The following is a 23068-nucleotide window of genomic DNA, read 5'->3' on the forward strand; positions in this document are numbered from 1 at the left end:
AACAGTATTTATTTTATTTTCTGTAAGCCTTGGCTCACCTTCCCTCATATACCACAATTCGCAAACACGCTATGTGGTTGGTCCTAAAATATTTAGCCTATGATTTTTTTTCATTTACCTCTGAAAAAGAAATGGAAAAGAAAAAAGAAAAAAGAATCTGATTGCGAGTCAACTTTGCAGTAACACTGCACAACCAGTATATTGGTGTCTAAGATACAACACCTCATGTTGTTTTCTCTAGAAATGAAACGATGAAGTATGTATCTAATTTCAGTATGTTCATGATCATTTACATAGGAAAAATACAGTACAATTAATTTTTACTATTTCATTTCTGTCAGATTAATTCACAATTTATAGAAATAAAAACCAGCATGTGAATAAATGAAAAATAAGATCTACAGAGTCTAAGGCTCTACACTGCGCTGGAATTACGCACCCCAGTACAAAAACTGTCACTACAAGTGACTTTTAGATCATGGGGAGGAGGGGGAGAATAAAATACACTTTTGTACTTACCATTAGTGATCACTTGAAAATCTACATGAATTTTAGTTAGCAAAAAATGAAACAAGCATTGATTCTTTGAGGACAAGTCATAAACAAATCCCACAGTAACACAGCACTGGAAAAGAAGAACGTCAAAAGGCTTACCAGGGCTTCCGATTTAATTGTTGGCCTGACCATAAAGTTTGGGTCAGGATGCAGCATGACTGGTTTAGAGACTATTGGTACCCCTGGATGTCGTTGAGTAGGAGGACTTGGAGCAAGTTGCTATGGGGTTAATTTAAAGAAAATTACAATTCATAATGTAGTTCGTGCAAATCCATCATTTCACCAAGAATGCTTCAATTCAAACAGTTTATGGTAATGCACTGAATGACACTAATACAACAAAAGGCTTACAGAATTATTTTAACTAAGACTTACAAAGTCAACAAACCAAAACATAATTTCTCTTGCATCCAAATCGTAGCTTTTCTCCCTAAACTCCTCACTTCACTAGCAAGATTATGGAAAAATCTCATCCCTGCTTTTGGCATTTATCCCATAAAGGCAATGAACTGAATAAGAAACTACAGGGGGAAGAAAAATGCTACAGTTGAGTGTAAGAACATAGTGAACCTGAAAATGAGATTTTAACTAATCTATTGCTAAATAGACCTTGTAAGATGAAATTCACCAGGACTGCAGCGATCAGCTTTCCACAGAGAATTTCAAGATAGCTTATCTTGACTTCAGAGCAAGGGTTAGTTACGCTAATTACCTACCCTTGACTCTACAAAGCGTGGATACCCAGAGACATCTGAGACATAATCATGCAGCATGTACTAACCCCATTGTACACTTAGTCAAAATTCCCACTGACGTCAATCATAGTTTTATTCTAGAAAAGAGTTCAAAACTGAGCCCCATGGGTTTAGTTTCTGACTTAATCCCAGCAACTGTCTGCACACTTTTTTCAATGTTTCTCATAGGAAATGTGATATATTCCAGATATCACTCATATAGTACAAGCTGTATCCTCTGAAATTATTTAAATGGCTTCCAGCAAATTGGTTAAGCCACTTTTTTTTTTTTTCCTTGGTAGGGGAATTTTGGGCATGGGCTTTTTTCGTTTGTCTCCCCAGCCCCCATTTAAAAAAAAAAAAGTTTTGGAACCAGATCTTTTAAGTCCCTGTGGATATCCCTCAGCTAACATTGTTCCACACCACAAAATACATAGTATTGTTAAGTTTTCTGATCTTAAAAGAATCAGCAGGTTCACAAATATTGACCCGTTTAAGTTGCACTGGAACTGGATGATTCCTCCTAGAGTTGCACAATTTACAGACAGTCTTTCCTACAGTGCCTCAGAATGGGGAAACCTGACATCCAGCCATACTTAATCAAAATCAGGGCAAAGAGTTATCAAACAGATGTTTCTTCTGAAAAGAAAGCTTACTTCTTAGAACCCGTTACATTTAAAATATAGTTTGGTCCTAGCTCCTTTTGTCTGTCTTGACAGAAGAACAAAGTCTGTGCTCCGTGACATGCAGACAACACACAAACATGGACCATGTGTTGCTGAAGTGTTGAAATATGAAGTTCTCAGACCACTAAGAGTCACTTCCACTACCTGGTATTAGGTATCTTGTAACACATCAATGGATCCACACACATGAATGCAAGTGCTGAATTTTAAATAAATCAACCACGCAGAGTCAAACCCTTGACATTAGCATTACATGGGAAGTTCATAAAACTACAGCCATTATTAATGGTACACGACATACCAGCGGATTGCTTGACACAGAAGATACTTTGCCGACGTGGGAGGTGCTTCTTACAACCTAAACAGTAGCAGACTTAGTACTGGGTTCATATAAAGCATACAGCTAGCAATAATTTGGAGAAACAGATCCATTTATACCAGGTATTTTAATAGTTAGTTGTCAAGAATGTAACTGACAGGATTTAATTCCTTGTCAAGTATTTGTTCGAGCTGAATTTAAATGATCTAGGAAAAAAATCCCACTTAGCAACATAGAGATGATTTACCAGTTTGAGTAATATTAGAAAAGTAAACTTGTGGGACAAGAATTCTCTTTTTTTTGGTTTTAGCAGGCATAATCACTGAAGTCAAATAAGTGCACTGCTGCTTCTTATCTGTGGTGTTAAAAACCAACTTGTTAAAAAGCAGCAAGGATAAGTTGTCCAGCTTCTGCTTTTTCTTCCATTTCTGAAGCCACAGCAGGAATACTGAGTTATCTACGTATAAACAAAGCAGCTTTGGCTCATTATTAATACTTTGCTACAAGTTTAATCTTTCCTCACGTACACTAATTATATTCAGTGAAAACCGACTTATTTTTGAAGGCTACATCGTTGTTGTTGTTACCAGATGTATTTTTCCTGAATTATTAACCTCTTTAACATATCTAGCAATGAAAAACTGCCAGAAACACATATACAAATATAAGTGTTTGGGGTCAGATCCAATATGGCAGTTCCTGTATTTCTTCTTCTATCTGAATATTTCTATTAACATTAGGAGAACGTATTTCTCCTCTGAATGCTAGTATTTTGTACACTTGTGTCATTTTACATCATTTTTATTTTGCAAGTAACTTGGAAAACCTGTTACGTATAAGAACATCTGACATCTCCATTTCAGTGGATCTAGCATATTCTTGACACTTCAAACATACAAACCACATAGATCGAGCACTATCACAGGTCTACTTAAGTTTATAAGAAGAGAGTCATAGTTCACATTAGGGCAATTATTCATGTTAGATATAATCTGCCAGTCCCCCCCAAGAAGTGATTAACTTGCATATCCTTTCCCACTCCAACCAGAATCATGCAAAGGCAAAGCCTAGTATTTCCAAGTAAACATGCAAAAAAAATGAACACCAACAATGCAGTCAGTCAATCCATGCAGAAAAATGAATAGGAAAGAAATGACCATACGGAATCCTCTTCTGCTGTTTGAAACACACAACCTTCTGCCACAAAAACGAGTACACTAATCCCATACAGGGCTCAGCAAAGATAATTATGGTGAAACAGCTGCCACTTCTCAGGTGAGCTGTGGCACAAGACTTCTTACATTTGATCATCTTTTGGACTGAGATTGAAATAAGGATAAAGTCAGAATGTTTTCTCAAAGAAATCTTGAACTCGGGTGGGCTAAAAAAGTCAAACCTGATTACCAGCTCTTGCTCATTTATAAGTATTTTACTGGTAATTTATACAGTGTTGATGTTTTAAAAGTTTGACTTTCTGATTTTAAGCTAATTTTCTTTGTCCACCTAACAAAGCAATTTGATGACATATTTCAAACACTTTCACAAGTCATTTTCACTGCACAAATATTTTTCTTAAATTTAACTATGACTTAAATCTGCTGTTGCCATTGCTTATTTTTAATGTATGTTTAAACACTCAAGTCCAAATTGTCTTTTTAACTGATACATTCTGCCCTAGATACCTGCATGTGGTAGGATTATGTGTGTAGGGAGGAGAAAGCAAAACCTCTTGACTTAAATGTAAAATAAAATAAAATAAAAAGTACTTCTAGACTGCATTCAGTACTACAAAACTACCTCATTCCTTTTTTTAACATTGCATATGACAGATGGGTAGATCCAGTGGATAAAGTGGGTGATGGAGCAGGGCAGGGAGGCCAGGCAGGGGAATGGTAAAGGTGCATGCATCCAAACAGATCATGAGGTCACCTGGGAAGCTGGTGTTACTGCCAGGGCTGGACCTCTTGAAAGTGGAACATTTGATGTAGGAAGTGCATGAGCTGATGATGCTGGAGTAACAGTGGGGGGGGGTGGGGGTAGTGGAGGCGGTGCCACACGTTGTTTAGGCTTGTCAACTTCATCTAAGTTTATATCATCAAGATCTGTGGTATGAAGCTGCAGGCCACCAGCAAAACGCCGCATTGATGTGGCAGAAGGAGAAGCAGAAGGACGTCCACTTGCCAGCTATGTGCAACAGAACAGAAATCTGCCTTAACAGTTCATCTGCCTGCAACAGCTCTGAAGAAATAAATGGCAAATCCTAAAACATTGCTCAGCCTAACTGCTCCTGCACAGGAAGCTCTGGGCTTGTCCCGCACAGAATATACATACACTTTTTCTCTAAAAGCCTTTTTAAAAGCACTCCCTGGGATTCCCAAGAAGTGTTGTGACAGCAGCCTTGGCTGTTGGGGCAGGGGGAATGACACAAAAAAAAAAACCAAACGAAAACACACACACACACCCCCCCCCCCCCCATCCAAAACCAAAAAGCAAACACATAAAAACCCCACCTAACTGCATGGAGACTTCAGAAGGTAAAACCATAGGACAGGACAGATCACAGAACTCTTGCCTCTAAGTCTTGTGAAGAGAAAGCAAGAATCGCTCCTTGCAAAGGTGATTATATAAAGAGAAAGTAATTGAAGATAGGCCCTGAAATTCCATGCTATTAAAAAAGGGAAAGGGGCTAAAGTCTGGTGTAAACATAACCAGACATTAATACAAGAGCTGGAAGTAAGCTTACACAGCTAGCAAAAATTTTCAAGTGCTATGAAATTCAGATCCTCAGGAGGTTCTGGACTTCCTAATTTCTGCTTATCAACACCAGATGCATTGTGGGGCTAACAAATTCCAGAGTTCGAACTAAGCAGCTCACCCAAAAAGTAAGTTTCTATATGTGAAGGATTCTACATTTGCTGCTAGAATTGCTAATGTTTCTTTTACCAGTGCTCGAACTGATGTACTTAAGACAATCCAGTTGATACTCTTGTGTTTAGCCATTTTGTAGGCTCAGCTGAGGCATGAGCTGTCTTACAGACACATGCATCAGTCTAATATAACAACACTTCCTTTGAGCGGGTATCTCTGTAGACATTCTTTGGGATCTCCTTATCTGCCATACTCCCCCCCCCTTGGTACTAAAAAATAGGTATTTCTTTGACAGAGGTCAAGAGATCTTGACTGCTCTTGTACCCAAGTAACAGTTCAAGCCTGTAGTACCTGAATGTTGTTCAGCTGTACCTATCCCCCAGCAGCGTTCTGGTTTTGCATTTTGTACAAGTTTAACTGCTTGGGTAGTTTTGTAAAAGAATTGTAGTAGTATATTTATGTATAATGTAATAGAAGAATTGATGGAGCAAATACAGCACAGAATGCTTGTCTTAAATAAGGGTAGAGTTCTGGAAACAGAACAGTGATTTTAATCTGTAACATACCCTCTCACTTTACAAAGTAAGTGGGACAAAGATCCTGCAGAACACAGGCAGCCAACTTAATGTAGCAAGAGAAAACTCAGCATAATCATTTCACTGTCCTAGAGACCTGCACCGAAGAGCCACACGGGTCTGAACCTGAGGCCAGGAAGAAAAGGCCAGCTGCCTTTTTCAGAGCTGCTCCACACTGACCCGGAGGAAATGCATGCGAGAGCATTCCCCAAGGGTCCCCTTTGTGGCTGCAATTTCTCGGGGATCCCATGGGAGTTCAGCAGATTGCAGTGTTCCTCTTGAAAGCAGCTGTGCTTGGAAGAGAGCCAAAGCAGCAGGACGGTGGGAAAGCCTCACTCCACATCTAGAACCATCAGGCTCTAAGGCACAATCGCTATCTTCAACTCCCTTCATTTAAGGGGACAATTAATAATACAAAACCAAACCCTATTCTTTGGGAGTTTCTTACGTTTTCTTAACCTGTACCTTTATTCCATGCAATACAAGGAAGCATCCAAGAGCTCATTGTCAATTATGTTTTTATTTTCATGGGGTACTAAAAAATATGGCTGGGTATTCTAGTCTCAGGCTTTTTTCTTGGTAGTATGTCCCACCTAGCCCAAACAGCTCATGAGCCAATAAAATTTTGCAGCGCCAATATACTTTAAAAGGACAAAATAAAGCCAGTTCGTTAAAATAGTAAAAAAAAAAACCTCTGTAAAATACTGGAACAGAAAGTGCTATAGAATGTAATTCAACAATTACTGACTTTTTTTCCCCCCTCCAAGAATGAAGGCTTTAAGGGAAAGATCAAGACAGATTTTTCTCTGCAAGCACCTGTTACTTTTAGGAGACTAGTGAGTTATTTAGAGATCATGCAGTATATGGAGAAGCCAGAATTTTACCTCAGGAGACTCATTCTCCACAGAGGAAATCTGTTCTAAACGTGTCTGACAAAGTCTTTCCACCCAGTGCTGCACCTTTTCTGATTCTTCCAGATCTTCTCGTTCCGTCTCAGATACCTTAACCATAACATCAGTGCATGAAAAAAAGTTCTAGGTATAGTTACAATATAAATATGTTTCAAAAGTATGAAATGCCATTTAAACTAGCTTTAAAACTAATTAAGCTTGAGAATGATTTCCTATGTTGCTGTCTTTCAATAAATTCATCACTACACATCGACACTCATTAACTGCAAAAGTATCTTCATTTGGGCAAAACCTGACTGTAGAAACAAGCTAACATGGGAACAGAGTTTTCCAGTGAAACAGCAATTTTTTAAACTTCATTGTCTTTGACATAATTAAACAAGTGTCTTGCTAAGAAAATTCCACTAAAGATTCAGCTCACTTTTTCAATATAATTTTGCACTTGATAGGAGAAGACAACATACCTCTTGCACGAGACGATTTATCTTCAGTTGTTTTTCTTTCTCCAACATGCCTTCTTTCTCTTTGGCAAGTTTTTGCTCAAACTCCATTTCCTTTTTATTCTTCTTCTGTTCACACAGACTGTCACTTTTTGACTTCTTTTGCTCTTTCCCTTTCTGGGAAGTTTTGATGATTTTGTTTTTCTTTTTTAGTTAAACAGATTTTTACATCAGCTACAAACATTGCAAACCTCAAGCTCAGTACATGAGTGCCTGCCTTGAAAATTTAATTACAGTCTATGCAAGTACGGGGTGGTCTTCTAAAAGACTATCTAAAGTCCATTTCCCCAGCAACTTGTAGGAAATGAAGCCTTATTTGGAGGGCCTCTGCACAGTCACATAAGTTGGACAAGATTAGACAGTTCAACATTTTTGCTCCTCTGCAAAGTTACATTATTAGGGCACACGGGCCCACTTTGAATATTTAGACAAGTTTTGGGTAGGTCTTGATTTGCCATTTCTCTTTCTAGCATTTTTATATAAATAGAAGACCAACTGCTTTCAGGTGACAGATGCTCATGTATAGGTAGATGTGAATATTCTATGCATAAAACATCTTCATGCCTATGTCCTAGAACCAGCATCACATGCCTTAATATAACCGAAATAAGCAATTGTAATGAAAAAGCTTAGATCAGTACAGAAACGGAGTTGCTCCCAGGAAAGAACACTGCATCACGAAGACCAAATAGCTCCTACCAACACTGGATAAAATCTAGTCACATGAGTGAACTAATACAGCACAAAGCAATTCTAAAATTTTATACCCTGCTCATTTCTACTTTAGTGATGTCACATTTCTGCTACCCTCTCCTGCTTGTACTGGTAGGGCCTAGTTCATATTGGAAAGCTCATCTCCTCCTTTTACTTATGGAAAAAGTAAAAAGAAGGAGCAGCTGGCCACTTATTGTCAAGTACTACCAGTGCCCAGGGAGACTATGCTTCACGTTGGATTTTGGTCTGCTCATTTTTATCAGCTATTGCCATTTCATGGTGGTTTTGGGAATTCAAAGCATGAACATGCTTCACCTAAATAGTATTAAACATCTTCCTTCAAGCTTTTACATTTAATATTGATAATAAAGCCTTGGAAAACAGATATTTCCCCTGGCAGCTACGAAAGCCAGTTCTCCCAGTCAAGCAGTTAATTGATCAAAGTACTGCTGAGTTCAGTGGGATGTTGTCTATTGCTTCATGGTTAAGTGGTGGTGGGAATTATTTTTTTTTTTAATGAATAGTTTTTGGAGACAAATAAAAAAAGCTTAAATCTAGCTTTTCATGCTAATAATTTAACATTAATATAATTCTGTTGGTATGCTTTATTCAGGACTAATTATTTTTTACCTTAAAAACTGCTCATGTTATCTTATCCTCTAACAAATTAGAAGACACATTTAATACTGTCTACTAAACGTAACATCTGGCAAGTCAACCTGCAACAACCCCGACCTCCTCAGGCACCCTGAGTTCTCAGATGAGACATATGAACTCTTCTTGATGCTTCTACCCCAGTTAAGTACTAGCAGCCATCACACAAAACCCCCACCACCACAACACACAAAACAAAGCCACAAAACCCCTATAATACGGCTAACATACACTGAAAGAAAGAGAATAAAACAACAGCAGGAATAAAGTATTATTTGAAATGCTTATCATTTGAAATTGCAACACTTAAGCCGCAGCTCTACAGATATAAAACTACTCTATCAAGCTTAAAGTTTTTCAGGGTTTTTTTGCTCATTCTGTCACATACATGCCTAAAAGCCTTTTGCCTTCAGCACTCCTTACTGGGAGATTTGCAAAGGTGCAACTGGGAACTGCATACTTGGTTCCCATTCAGTTTTTGTCTCTGTACCTTTTAATACATTATTCTGAGGACTTTTGGAAAACACAGACACGTGCTGCCCACCTGTACTGAACAGCTGCAAAGTATCGACATACAATTCCCGCTGCAGCTGACAGAATTGAAAAGTCCAGAGTATTCAAAAGGACAAACTCCTAGGCAGATGCACCTCAAACACCTTAAATTTTTCACACATTAAAAGAAACATTTGACTATAAAGAATGTCTAATCATAACAGAGAACAAGAAAAAAAATTAAAATGCACAGCAAATTTACGTATCAAACCTTGTACCTTGCGGATTGTGGGAAATTTTCCTTCATATCGATAAAACCATCCAAAAGCTACAAAAGGTAAAGGAAAAGTAGTTTTTTTTCAGAAAAGTCAAGGACTTGTTCGGATTCAGATCCATCCAGGCTGATAAATTGTAGTCAGTTACATGTATCTGAAGGTGCAACACCATAGGTTCGGTATTACTTGACAAATTCTTAGACAACTTCTTGATCAATTGTGCTAATACATTTAGTCATGTTACCCATATATTATTGATATACATTTTATGTTAAATAAAGCAAATGCAACAAGTAATCTTCATACAAAACCATACAGCCATACGTACTGCTAAGATTTCTATGGTCAGAGTCCTACCTTATACTAATTTTAACAATCATTCTTAAAATGAAACAGGTATTCAAACTCATTCAAGCTTGTGGCAGAACACAGTGGTGTTTGCGGCGACAAGAAAAGCTCTGTTTCCTAGGATAAAATATTTCAAGCCAAGTGCATAAATATTAAAAACCACATTGCTAAGTGAAAACATACAAAAGAATCTGTTACCATAATTTTACGTAAGAAACACTGATAACACACACTACTCTCTATAATCCATCTTTCTGTAGGATTGATATATTTTATTTGTATCAAGGTATCTTTAGAAAGCAATGACAGCAACAGTGTCACGACCTTTCATCATTTACCCAAGGACCACGTATGTTGCCCTAGCAAACCCAAATGATCAGTTCAGTGTCAAGACTGACTGTCAGGAGGAAGTGAAACACAGGAAGAATTTGAATCAGGATAGGAAGTTAAGGCTGAGCCGCAAACCTGTTTGTCCTGCTTCATGATCACTTCATCCATGTCATCTGTTTCAAGTTGGTCATGTGCAACTCCCTTTAAATCTACTAGAGAAACAAAGGAGGAAAGGAGTGAGGAGATAGAAGTGACAGAGGTTCTCATGAAAGAGAGATCAGCAATGTGCGACTAGAAGTTTCCATGAAATTAAAAGAAGTTAGCAATGGGCTATCCTTCCGCATAATTGAAAAAAAGTGAGGACCTGCTTAAAATCAAATCCATTTCCAACTCCTCCAACCCTAAAGAGCAGTTAGGATCTGCACGTGGCCAATTAGTCTGTTCTGCTGTGAAGGGAAGCCTGCAGAGGTGGTGACTTCCTGTATCATCAACAGTTTTGGGGTATCTTGGCTTCAAAAATAAGTATCAGCCTTCTACTGCACTGTCACTGGGATAAATGCTACACAGAGGAAACGCTATCCTGAAGAATCATGAAACTAAAGGGATAGAAGATGGCTGCAGGAAAAAATATTTCCCATCTCAGTTTCTCATCCATGAAAAGTTAAATGACTTCCCCAAAGTCACAAAAAAAATAATGCAATCAGGTTAGGAACTGACACAGGTCTCCCTTAGGATAGGCAACAAGCACTTTCTACTTTTTCCTTCATCTAATACCATTCTAATACACTCTTCACATACTACCTGGAGCTTCCAATTTAGCTTCTTAGCTGCCAATTAAGCTCCCAGCATCTTAAATTCCTTTGGACAACTAAGTCTGACTTACACTTCAGGAAAACTCTTCACGGAAAAGTTGCAGTGTACAAACAGTACCTCCTCAGTCTCTCGACTAATTCTGAAGCAGACTGCCCAATGATATCAAATCAATTTTCAGTCTGTGCAGACTACAGTCTGTATATGAAAGATGTGCTGCAATGGATGACATGAGGAAAAAGACAGGAAAAAGGAGGACAAAGGAGGAAAAAGAAATAGATTCAGTAAGGAAAATCATAGTAGGAGGGGAACAGGAAAATCACAGTAGGAGGGGAATATAAAAAACAAAAAGTAAGGAAAAGGTGTTCAAAAATCTACAGGTAATCCACATTTGAGAAAGCAGGATTTTTTCCACTCTGACAGATTGTCTATTTGAGATTTTAACAGATCTGCTACTACACAAAACAACTCATGGACAGATGACTGAATTTTGCAAATTCTTAGAAAAGTGCCTAGCTTTCTCACAATTAGGTCACTAGGAGTTGAATCCAAAGTTCCAGTTGCAGGCTTTTAATTAGTACATGCTTACATGCTTTGCTACCCAAGCTGTCAGCATGCAAGATTATTTTTGCACCAGTTGTAAACATCATCATACCATCACCATTTCAAGATAATTGTCAAAAGAACATGAACTGGAGAAAGTTATATGCAGAAAAATGATGTGGAAAACTTTAGCCTGAGAAGGAATAAATTAGATGTGGAAGACATGCTGGCAAGAAACAGATTTGCCAGAAGATCTAGGAGAAACACATAAAAAGAGTCACTGAATCTTAAGAATCTTTGATTTTTCTCTTTTTTGTTTCATTTCTCACTGTTTTGCAACAATAAATTCTGTTGCATTTTTTATGACATTCAGTATATTAAGTTGTTCACTCTTCCTCATGGAATAGAAGCAAGGGAGCCTCAACACACTCCCAAAGACTGTCAAAGTAAGGAAGGACTGAAGTCGTGCTGAAGAGATGAGGGAAAAGATATTTAGATTTTTCTGCAAACTAAACATTGAATTTATTTCCTCCAAGCCAAAGCAGGGATTTCATATCTATCTTTTTTAGTTAGAGGGAAGAAGAAAAAAATACTCAAAACAATAATCCTCACCCTCCATAATACAATGCTTTAGAATAAGGGAGAAGAAAAAAAAGTAACAACAGGAACAGTACAAAGTGCATTCATTCACTCCAAATGAGACTGCAAATCTAGTACTAGTTTTCTACCTTTAGACAATTCACCTCCCCAGATGTCTTCTTAAATACAAAAATAATGTAAAATTATTTGCTGATATGATTATTTCAGAAAGCTCAAAGCTAATTCCAAATAAAAGCAAAACCACAAAAACTTTTGCCCCTTCTTCATACCTTTATTTAGAGAAGTAACAAAAGCCAGTTAACAAAATGCATGGGCATTTGTTTAATGTATTTATTACTATAAATAATATTTTCTTCATTGAGATGAAAGCACTCATATGTATAACACCTTATATTTGAATATCAGCTTATCCACATAGACATATCACATAAAAAATGCAGCACTACTTCCATTTGGGCATATAGTGGAAATCAGCTCAAGTCTACTGATGCAAGAACTGCTCTGTGAAAAGGCTGACAGGCAAAACACTGAACAGAAACAACATCGAAAGCCATGCATCAAAACCCCAAGCTAAAGAGGCTGATAATTCAGACAATTTCTTAGTGAGCTTTATTTTTTTTTTTTTCTTTTTCCTGTGGCTGCTGCTTCTTAAAAAAACCCATGACTGGTTGAGTGGACATAGAGTTTGTAAGCTAGTTAAATAAGAGCTATTTAATCTACCATACGCATTCAGCATGAAAATAACCAAGTGATAACTCGCTTACCTTGGGCACAAATTGGTTATATATTCCATACAGCTCAGTGATGTGTCTGTAACATACTTTCCCTAGGAAGCAGATCAAAATTGCTTACTTACTTTTGTTTTTGGATCGAGGGGCAGAGTGCACTTCTGCAGTTACAGTTTTTAGAGATTTGGGAGGTTCTTTAGGACCCCAGTCTTCTTCCCATTCCTTTTTAAATTTCTCTTCCTCTGCTGTTATCCTGTAGGGAAAAACACGCAGCTAGGAACTCTTGAATATAAAACCAGCAGTATCAATATAAATTCATTACAATTATTTAGTGTTCAGCATGTCTGCATTTTTCTCTTTATATCAAAGCATAAGAAACTGCCTCTTTCCCCAAACTGAATTCCTTCCATCAACCTAAGTTTCATTTACTAAGCTACTAAGATAATTTTTAAAATACAATGTAACTGAGCAAAATATTTAATATTGAGATTTCTAAGGCCAGTCATATAAACACCTGCACAGATACTAAGCCTGGAGTGATACACTACAATACTGGCCGTCATCTTAGCTGAAGCCAAAAACCATCTCTTACAGAGTCATTTTTAGAACTGGAGAGTATCTATATAGAAAAAAAGTTTTCACTAAAATACAAAGTGGCAGAACATCTACCAAATGCCTAAATCAGATGTCACAATGGCAAAATATACCTAAAAAGTGCGCGTCTTATTTCTACATCTTATCTCCATTTTGATGATTGCTTCCTAAACACATAGTTATGGGTTACACTAACAAGTGACTCTTCCCAAAAGCAGCTAAATAGTGTTGAGACACAAACCACATAAATTCAGTATTCTAGGAAAAAAAGAAAATAATTTACAAAATTGTCACGCTTCGTAAAACAAGCAAATGACCTAGAAGGCACCATGATCAAAAAAAGGACATTATGAAGGAAAATTCAGCTAATCCCAAGGTCACAAGAGATCTGCCATATAACTTCATAGCTTGTAGCTCATATATGGTGCCTTTAAGTGATCCAAGGTCTATTCTTGGCTGTAGGCTGCCTTGAACTGGTGAACTGATACATGGTGCAGAGGTTTACCAGGTCTTAGATATATACGATGTTATTTATACTTGCATTATCTTTTGCATCTTTAAATTAGCTAAGGTAAACTAAAAAAAAAAATTTCATTAAAATTTCATTTTAATGTAAAAAAAGGAAAAAAAAATAAGGGTGGGGTGTGTTACAATGTAGCCTGAAGTACACAGAGTTAAGAATCTGCCATTTAGGCACATTAGAATTTTCTTCCTAAAGTGTATGCAGGATACTAATAAAGGGCATGGTGAATTATACAAGGAATTCCTGCAGAAAGGATTTTAAAAACGGAGGAAAGGGTCGTCCTCACAAATTGTTCATACAAGGAAGCATTATATTTAGTGGAACTGCCTGCCTCCAATTGCTCATTTAATCTAAGCTTTAAATATACATTCATAGACTACCATCCTCCCTTCTCTACACCAAGGAGATAGACACTAACTTAACAGTTTGGATTGTAATATGGAAAAGTTTAACAAGTGCCTGAGCTGCACTTGGAAATTATGCAAGGAAGTACAAAGACAGAGTAGACCTCACAATGAGCAGCCCTCAAGGCAGCCTAATCATGAAAGTACAGATACACTTAGTTCAGGAGGATACTGCAGATATCAAACATCTATTATAACAGACAGGCAATCTGTATTTGGAGAACAGAATCATTCTTCACCTGCGATAGTCTGCTTTGATAGCAGCTTTCCATGGCTATTGCAGGAATTTCTACAGTATACCACAATAAAGAACATGGAATAATAATAATCCTTAAAGAATAAGGAATTAGAAAAGGAAAATGGGTGAGCACTCATCTACACACTGAGATAGAGTCCACCGCAGGACTGTCAGGAGATATTTTATTTCTTTTGTGACAGCTGTGAAATATATTCCTTTTTGCACCTTGCAGGTTAAGAAATTCCTGTGCTTTTTCCATCAGAGAATTTTAGCTAATACAGGTACATTGAAATATGAAATGAATTAAAAACTGTTTAAGATGTCAAAGCTGCAAAGCTGAATACTTCAGGGTCAATCTTAGCTCTAAAAGGCTGCATCAAACTGATGTGCAATTTCACATTATCTTTAGTGCAATTTTGCAACATCATTTAGAAGGGAACTTCATTACTGTGACAACATGTTAATTTTCAAGTTCCAAATGTAAAAAAATTCTTAAATTACATTTATAGTACTGACTTTATTACATGACCTTTGAATATGTCTAGTTTCTAGAATCACACATTTTTAAAACCAGAATAAACTGTGATAATAAAAATCAGATTTTCTGAATAAAATCAGTTATAGAACCTCCTACTTTCAGTGCCACAGTTTTTATTTAACTAATTATCTCCTTAGAAAAGGAAAAGTCTACTTAAAATTTATGATGACTGACATTTCTATTCAAGACAACTAGCATCACATAGTCCTTATTTTAGGCTAAATCTACATAGCTTTTGTTTTGCAAAGTGTCTGATAGACTGAAAAGGCTGCTAAATTCCACAGTTTGTACACTCTTACAGATCATGAACAAACTACCCTGTCTTCTGTTTTTTTTTGTTTTGTTTTAAATATAAGCTAAGTGGGTATGTCATCAAGCCCCTGAATATAAGCGTGTTTTCCAGCTCTTTAGCCATTCTTCCATTTCCTCCCTGTTCCATTTCCTTGCACTATGCATTTCTTTTTTCCTGTTAGCATATCCTGTTAGCATAGTGGTTAGTGACAACAGTTCTGTTCTGAGACACGAACTTCCTTAATCTTGAGTTTGTCTATACATCATTTTTAAAATAAGCACTCAATTTCAATTTCACATTGAATTTATTATCACCATAACCCTCATGTTTTCCAGCTGCTGATTTTCAGCGCAGTTTCCTATTCTATAACTGCGGTGTACTTACATACATCAAACTTACATTTAGCTAAATGGAAATATTATATGATTTTATTAGAAAAGAACATGCATAATGTTTTCAGCCAGATCTAGTATACAGGGACCCTTTTTTCAGGCAGCATATTGCTGATGTAAGGTTTTTACTTACTGCTCTATTTCTCTTCGATATCTCTCTTCTTCCTCTGCAGCCTTCTGGGAAATCTCCAGTTTTCTTCTACAATAAGAAGAATCAGGACACCATGATAAAAATAGTATTTTCCGAGTAAGAACTTCCACAAAGTGTGTCACCATATCGTTAGTAAAAGACATAGAGAGTAAATACATCTGCATTGGGGGAAAATGCTCCTTTTAAGAAGTCATCTTTACAATACCAAGGGTTCAACACACTTGTGCAGGAACCCTGAGGACGTTCATGACCATGTGGATAATAAGAGCATATCACCATTTAACTCTAAGTCGCTATCTCCTTCTGAGGCAGTTCCATAGCGTAGTATTGTAATAGTATAAAATTTCTAACTGTGCTGCTAAAAATAAAGGATTAGGGAATGGCATCAGGAGAATAACTAGTATCATACTGAATCATAGGGTTATAACAGTTGGGGAACTAAGTGACCCTTCTACTCAAGACATATTTGAATGCTATCAGCTTCAAAAACTCAGAACATCAAGAGCACCTCAGGATAAGAATTCATGATCAGAGACTGCAATAGCAAAATTAAGTTAATCTAACTTGGGAATCTTCTCATGGTTGCTTCTGTCTTCCACGCCCTTTCCCAATCCAAGCTAAATTTTTCTGACTGTCCTATACAGGGTCCTTACAATCTCTCTTTCTCTTGCTGCTCTTTGATGATTTTGTTAGTCTCCAGCGCCAGTCGCTTCTGATGCATTAACTCCTGGCGTTCTTGCTCACGGAGACGTGCTTCTCTCTGCCTTTCTTCTTCAGTCATGAACAGCTCCTTTCCCTGCAATCACAATCACCACCCAAATCAGTTGTGGGAAGTCTCATGAATGTAGTTCTTCTAGGAAATAATTCAGAACAGCTTACATACTAGCACACCTGCCATCTCCTCGCATCACTTTTTCTGAGCAATGCTTTCTGAAAGATCTGACCACTTAATTCCAAAGAGCTACTCCAGTTTCAGTCTCAAAGTTATTACGTACCAAACACCTCAGAAGAGGCATGCAACTACTGAAGTCAGCAACAACAGTGTAGGGGTCATGCCAAAGACATGCTCAGTGTGTCACCCAGAAAAACCTCCACATTACTGTCTCTTGAAATCTGAGCAACACAATGCTAGAGAACAGCACACTGAATGAATCCCAGTGTGGAAGACAACTACACAGTTACTGCATTTTAATGCCCTTGTGCCTGGCTGCTGTGGAAATGTACCACCATTCAGGGAACATACATTGCCAAAAGGTTACATAGTTAATAAGTTTCAGTTGGTTTTGTTCCTGTTTCATTTCCTTTACAGTTAAGACACGAGCACTATTTTCTACTCAAGAAAGATATTCCCATGGTGCTATCTGTCAAACACTTTGATAACATTTATCTAAGTTTCATTACTGAAATTAAAATCTCATATTAATTAGAAGACAGGATTTTTCATGTCTCTAAGGCTCAAGTAGACAGCTAGAACAAAACCTGGCAGTGAAGAATACCTTTGCACCATGATCTCTGCTGACCAAAAAAACAGGAGTAGAGAAGCTGTTTCCTTTTGCAATGTCTTTTTCAGTACAAAGATGTGTACTGAGGAAAGGAGACACATGCGAGGTCAAGGGTGGAGCAGAACTGTTCCAAGCAACAATTCACCATTTCAAGGATGCAGCCCCAGTGGTACATGCTGGAGTAGATCCCATCTTTTCTAACCGTTGGTAACATATCTGGGTGTTGAAACTAAGTCCTTAGGATGTTGAGCTCCTGGAGCTTAATCAAGTAGTCTGGAGCATTTATTTATACAATGTCTACAACGCCTTTGGACAAGTGTATCTTTTGTTAGATTAGTTTAATTAAACCATGAATCCCTTAATATAGCTACACAGTATACATGAGCCCTGAGGAAGTAGCTTAAATGATTTATTAAATCTTGTTTTCCCTATTTAATTCAGTTGCAAGGAAATCAGAAAATACCATCTTTGATTAGTCTATGGAACTTGAGTATCCTGTTGTACATAACCATATATTTTACAATAAGGACTAAAGCAGTCAAAACATTAAAACATTTATTGGAAGTCAACTGATGCCAGTGGGAAGATTCAATTAATTTCAAGCTGGCTTTAGATTAGGCCCCAAAGGCATGTAGTTCTGTTCCACAAAACAGTGGAAATGGAAAACTGAACAGTTTTCAATGTGTTGATACACTAAAGAGATCAGATAAACAGTTACACAGGGGATTAATCTGGAATAAAACTAAGACATCAGCTACACAGGACGAAAAATTAATTGATTCCAATCCAATTCACTTTCCCCGTTTCAGCAGAAGCAGCTATGTATTAGAACAGAAGCTCTCAAACGTGAGAAACCATTACAATAAACTTAACTGCCATTCCTGGTCAAGGAAATGGTTTTGCACTGAAACTGTTTTTTTTTGAGAATACCATTGATAGTTACCAATGAAATAATCAATAGCCACTCAGTACTGCCCTGGTTTAACAGAATTTAGCGGTACAGACATTATAAAAAAATACAGCTTTACTTCTTTTCTATTTATTTTTGCCATGTATTTGCCCACAGTAATTTTCACAAAATGTTCTGCTTTTATAAATATACTTACAGCGCCTGCTACCACAGAGATAGTCAAAGTACGACTACTTTTGAGCACTCCAACAGCCTGCAAATTAAAACAAAACAAAAGTCAGTCCAAATTAAGTCATAAAAGGATGAAAGATGCTGGTTGTAAAGGCTGGAATTTCCAGAAGACCTGCCTGAACCAAACAGGGTAGTAGGTATTCCCATCTCCAAATTCCCATGTTCAATACACAACCTCTTTGGTTAAGTAGCCTGGTATCAAAACACATTTTTTGCAGCCAGAAAAATCAGATAGATGTGTAATAAGCTGACAAGTACAAGTTCAGGGAACTAGGAAAACTTGATCTTACCTCTTTATGATCCACATTAGAAAAGTCCACTCCATTCACCTCAACAATCTGATCACCAACCTAGAGGAGTTAAACCAAATTTTAGTACAGACACTAGATTAGCACATTTATTAAATGAAAACAGAGATATACTCTCTAACATTCTTAATACAATAATCATAGGTACAGGCAGCGTACAAAGGGAACAGGCTGGAAACTGGCCAGGCTTGCACATTTTCCTATATTAACATTTTCTACTGCCACTGTTTGAGACCAAATACTGAGCTTGATGGACTGTTGGTTTGACCCAGGTGGGCACTCTCATATTGCTAAAATTTAAGAAACTCACATCATTTTAAATGTAACCACAATGTATTTCTCTCCCATGGAAAAAAAACCCCAAAGCTAGTGACTTCAGTGATCCAGAATCCTTGAAGTAGGAAATACCAAACCAGATTTCCATGTGGTACCTACCTTGGAAGGTGGCATACTTACCTCTAAGCCCACCTCTGATGAAAGAGAGCCCGGCTTAACATTGCTGATAAAAATGCCTGGTTTTTGTGTTGGACCACTGGATATACTGGTGTAATACAAAAAACAAACATTCATAGGACAATATTTGTGGAATAATAGACTGTAATACAGTAAGATGTCTTAGTTGTTTTCTCATAATTTATTTCTGACTAAAAAATATTTTGGTGGTATTAGCCTAATTTGAAACAAACACTGAAATCTGCCAGTACACACTCAATGTTTATCATCCTACTTCTGTATCCTTTAGACCACTAAACTGTGATTTAAGAAAAAGCTAAAAGAAAAATATTCAAGCTCCTGGTTTTTACTTCAGATGTTCACACTAATACAGTAGACACTGTAGGTCAGTACAAGGGACTGGAACACTAATGACATTCAACAGCAAGCATGTGACAATGAGTAATTACTAATTGCTTGAATATTTACTCACTGAACTGTGGTACACTATACATATAAAACAATGTTATTTTTCAGAATTATTTATTAGAAGCAAGAAATACATTTCAACTGGGGGCCAACATCTAGCCTGGAAACTTTAAGTGGCAATCTAAGCTGTGCCCAGACACGGGAATAATTTTTGTAGCTAACATATCCAGCAGGTAATGTTGAATGTTCCCTCCAGGTCTGTAAATAATATTTTTTTAAAAAAAACCTTTAGATCTTGCAAATAATACGAAAGAACACTTACGCTTATAGAAAATACTCCATGCAGTTCTATCTTGATAACTTCAACTATATATTCCTAAATATATAAGAAATCCTACAATTATCCCTTCTGCCTCAAAACCTCCATAACTAGCTGCCAGGACAGGAGTCTGAGAAGTATCTGTTCAGATTTCTAGAAGTCTTAAAAATTCAACATTACTTTTAGGAACTCAATATAGCTGTGTGATGGCTTCTCAGCTCTGAAAAGGGTCACAGAAAGCAGTCTCAGTTCAGGGAGTGAACCTGACACTGGACAGTGCTGGAATTGATACATCACATAACAGCATTTCAAAGCATTTTAAAACGTAACAGCATTTAGAAGATCCAAAAACTGCTCTTATTTTTAAATTTAAAAGATTTTTTTTGGTTTTAAGTCAGAACTTGTAACACAGGTACTTATGCTTTGTGTAATAATACATAACGTGTGCCACAGATATCTTCCTGTTCCCATTTGCCTTTATGATCCAGTGTGGATCTCTATTTTCCTGATAACCTATCAATGAAGGATGGAAATAACTGCCTTGGATGTCTCACTTAAACCACTCAACCACTGACATTAAATAGGAAACATGTACCCACCTGCATCCCATGCCTTTTGTACCAATCAAGCTAATGAAGACTTTCTTCTCTTTATTGTCTCTCCCTCCCGAAGAAGCAAGACCAGCAACACTGCCCTTCCCTTCCTGGAGGGGGATTAAAAAATGCTGCATATGTTAGTTTGTGTTGAAATATCAAGACTACTATAAAACTCCACAAAGCCAAGAACAGACCTTGCCAACACCAAGATAAGATTCCTCTGAGGTCCTACTGGAGATGAATGTTAAATACAGTCATTTCAGTGGAGCTTGCATGGTTGAGGTAAAATACTGAACTTATCTTTCTGTTTGGAGAAGACTGTTTAAATAGTCAAACTTTGTCTTCAGAAAAGGGTGAAGGAAAATTAAGGGAAAGTGATACGGCAAAATAATCATTTAGATGTTCCCTGACAAAAGGGCTGGAAAAATACATGATAGCGTTCGCTATATAACTAAGTCTTTCTTCCTGAAAGCAGAAGACTGGTAATTGTGGTCTCTCTTTTAACTGCTGCAAGACACAGAAGTCAATTGCATTCATACCTGTCATTCCTCCACTATTACAGCTAAGATAGGCCAAATAATCTGTTAAAGATTTGTACTGCAGAATTATAGCCTGGTAAGTTAGTAAGCCCCTGCAAAATAAAGCACCAATTAAGAGTAAAAGATATTTCAACTGATCCTGCCCTTTCCTTACCTAATGATTCTAGAATCATTTCATATCCTAAAAGACGTTTCTCCCAGAATGCTTGTAACAAGATACTGCATCATAGAAATACACACAATAACTTCTGTGAAAAGGTCAGAACCATTACAGATTTCTCAAAAGACATCTTTATAAAAATGTTGATCTCTTACCCCAGAGTCTGACACAAACTGGTCCACATATTGCCATTTAAGGGGTTCATCTGCTGAACTGGAAGGGAAAAGTAGTTTAAAATAATGGTGACAAAACAAATGTGAATGTATTCAAAAAGCTACTTTGGAATGTGGCCTATTTTGCATCTACAAGTTCCTTTGGATACGATTCACAACAACTGGTTTATTTTCTAGCAATTCAAACAGAACATCAAACAAGCATACAACTATTTAGGCTAGTAAAGCCAGTCAAACATAAACTTGAGAAAATCTCAAATGAAACAATTTTGGGAAACTAAGAATGACTGTGAAAATAATCATAACAACTTGTACAGCTTATACAAACATCTATGCAGAAAGATACCTCCCATCATTAACATTTCTCAAACATTCCACTTAAATGTTCAACTGTCCAACAAAAACTGGAAGAGGACAATAATTTAAAATTTTTCTAAGCTCTGACGCAACCCTCGAGTGTTACGTACATAGAGAAGCAGTGAAGCTCTCTGTTAAGTTAGTTGCATTGATAAGGAAATTTCCAGGTAATATCCACAAATGATGAGGAAATAGAAAATGGTTCATTTAAGTAGGCAACTGGCATAAGTCAGAGTCATCAAACAAGATATTTGCCTGTTTATCACAAAGGATATGACATTTTCATCGGCTATGGAGATGCCCATTCACACATTTTCAAATATACAGATAAACACAGAGGTTCTTTGGATATTGAAGAGAGTATGTGAAAATTAATAAGCTGATTTGTTTTCAAATTAAATATCATTACCTTTTGACAGGTATCATGCCAACATCTGAAAAAGAAAAATACTGTTAAGTAATGTTTTCTACAGATCACCATCAATCTATTAAAAGCAAACTTTAGTGATATGGGTGATTTTTTGTTACTTACGTCTTACTTTTATGGACACTATTTTCTTTGTACGTATGAGGTTTATGACTTCTTCATGTGTGCACGATGAAATGGAATACCCATTTATACGAACTATCTCATCTCCAACCTCAAAAATGAAAGGGAGAAGAATAAATAAATTGTAAATTAACGTTAAAAGGTTTTTAAGCAATGACACAATCTGGCAATCATTTTGATGCAAAGGTTTGATCATGTTGAGTCCTGAATGCTTTTTTTATTTCAGATTTACCTGTACTTGTTTGAACTTAATATTTAAAACCAAAATGGCAGATTAATGGCCAAACAGCAATTTTATAAATATATCTAGTCTCTACACATCAGGCTTATACCCCACAGATTATCTTAAATACAGGTGTCTGTATTTCAGTCCAATAATTTTGGAGTGCTTTTCTTCCTTTATACTTTAGCAGTTTAAGATTGCTTTTACCACATGTTCTCTGAAATACCTTCTCAACTGTTTTGATCAATAGGAAACTAAACGTGGTCTCATTACCTTGCCTGATTCTGATTCAGAACAATGTATTCTTTTAATGGAATTTACCTTGTTTTAAGGTGCAACCTCTGATTAATTATGCTAAGTCAGGTACTAGCAGAATGAATGCTTATTCTGGGGTGCAGTAGCTTAAGTCTTCTTGACTCATCTACATCAGTTACAAAATTGCATGCTATTCATGTGACAGATTTTGAAGTGTTTCACAGCAGCAACCCATCATATACTATGGTTGAGAAGATGGTACCACTGCCCTACTGTGACCCCTACACTGTGGCATTCCCCCTGTTGTATG

The 23068-nt window shown here is 36.9% G+C and overlaps 2 protein-coding genes across 5 annotated transcripts in view; both read right to left on the reverse strand.

Annotated features, from left to right (window-relative positions):
• Positions 1-23068, reverse strand: part of LOC102047643 (harmonin) — a 51436-nt gene that overhangs the window by 13424 nt on the left and 14944 nt on the right. For 3 of the 4 annotated variants that reach the window (XM_055722885.1, XM_027810518.2, XM_055722884.1), the window contains exons 5-15: positions 22263-22371; positions 22140-22164; positions 21356-21413; positions 20505-20608; positions 19182-19266; positions 18708-18767; positions 18383-18439; positions 16428-16570; positions 15757-15822; positions 12771-12895; positions 10097-10173 (exon numbers count right to left, since the gene is read on the reverse strand). In XM_055722885.1, coding sequence (XP_055578860.1) covers positions 10097-10173; positions 12771-12895; positions 15757-15822; positions 16428-16570; positions 18383-18439; positions 18708-18767; positions 19182-19266; positions 20505-20608; positions 21356-21413; positions 22140-22164; positions 22263-22371 — 909 coding nt within the window. The remainder of the gene's footprint in view (positions 1-10096; positions 10174-12770; positions 12896-15756; positions 15823-16427; positions 16571-18382; positions 18440-18707; positions 18768-19181; positions 19267-20504; positions 20609-21355; positions 21414-22139; positions 22165-22262; positions 22372-23068) is intronic. The other variant, XM_055722883.1, reaches the window with a different exon arrangement.
• On the reverse strand, positions 2663-8084 carry LOC129736992 (harmonin-like). Its single transcript, XM_055722886.1, has 3 exons — positions 7113-8084; positions 6622-6738; positions 2663-4478 (listed from the first exon to the last, which is right to left on the reverse strand). Exons 1-3 carry the CDS (start codon positions 7197-7199, stop codon positions 4212-4214), a joined length of 471 nt encoding a protein of 156 aa, XP_055578861.1. The 5' UTR covers positions 7200-8084; the 3' UTR covers positions 2663-4211.

The sequence above is a fragment of the Falco cherrug genome, chromosome 10, assembly GCF_023634085.1.
Source record: "Falco cherrug isolate bFalChe1 chromosome 10, bFalChe1.pri, whole genome shotgun sequence".
Lineage (NCBI taxonomy): Eukaryota > Metazoa > Chordata > Aves > Falconiformes > Falconidae > Falco > Falco cherrug.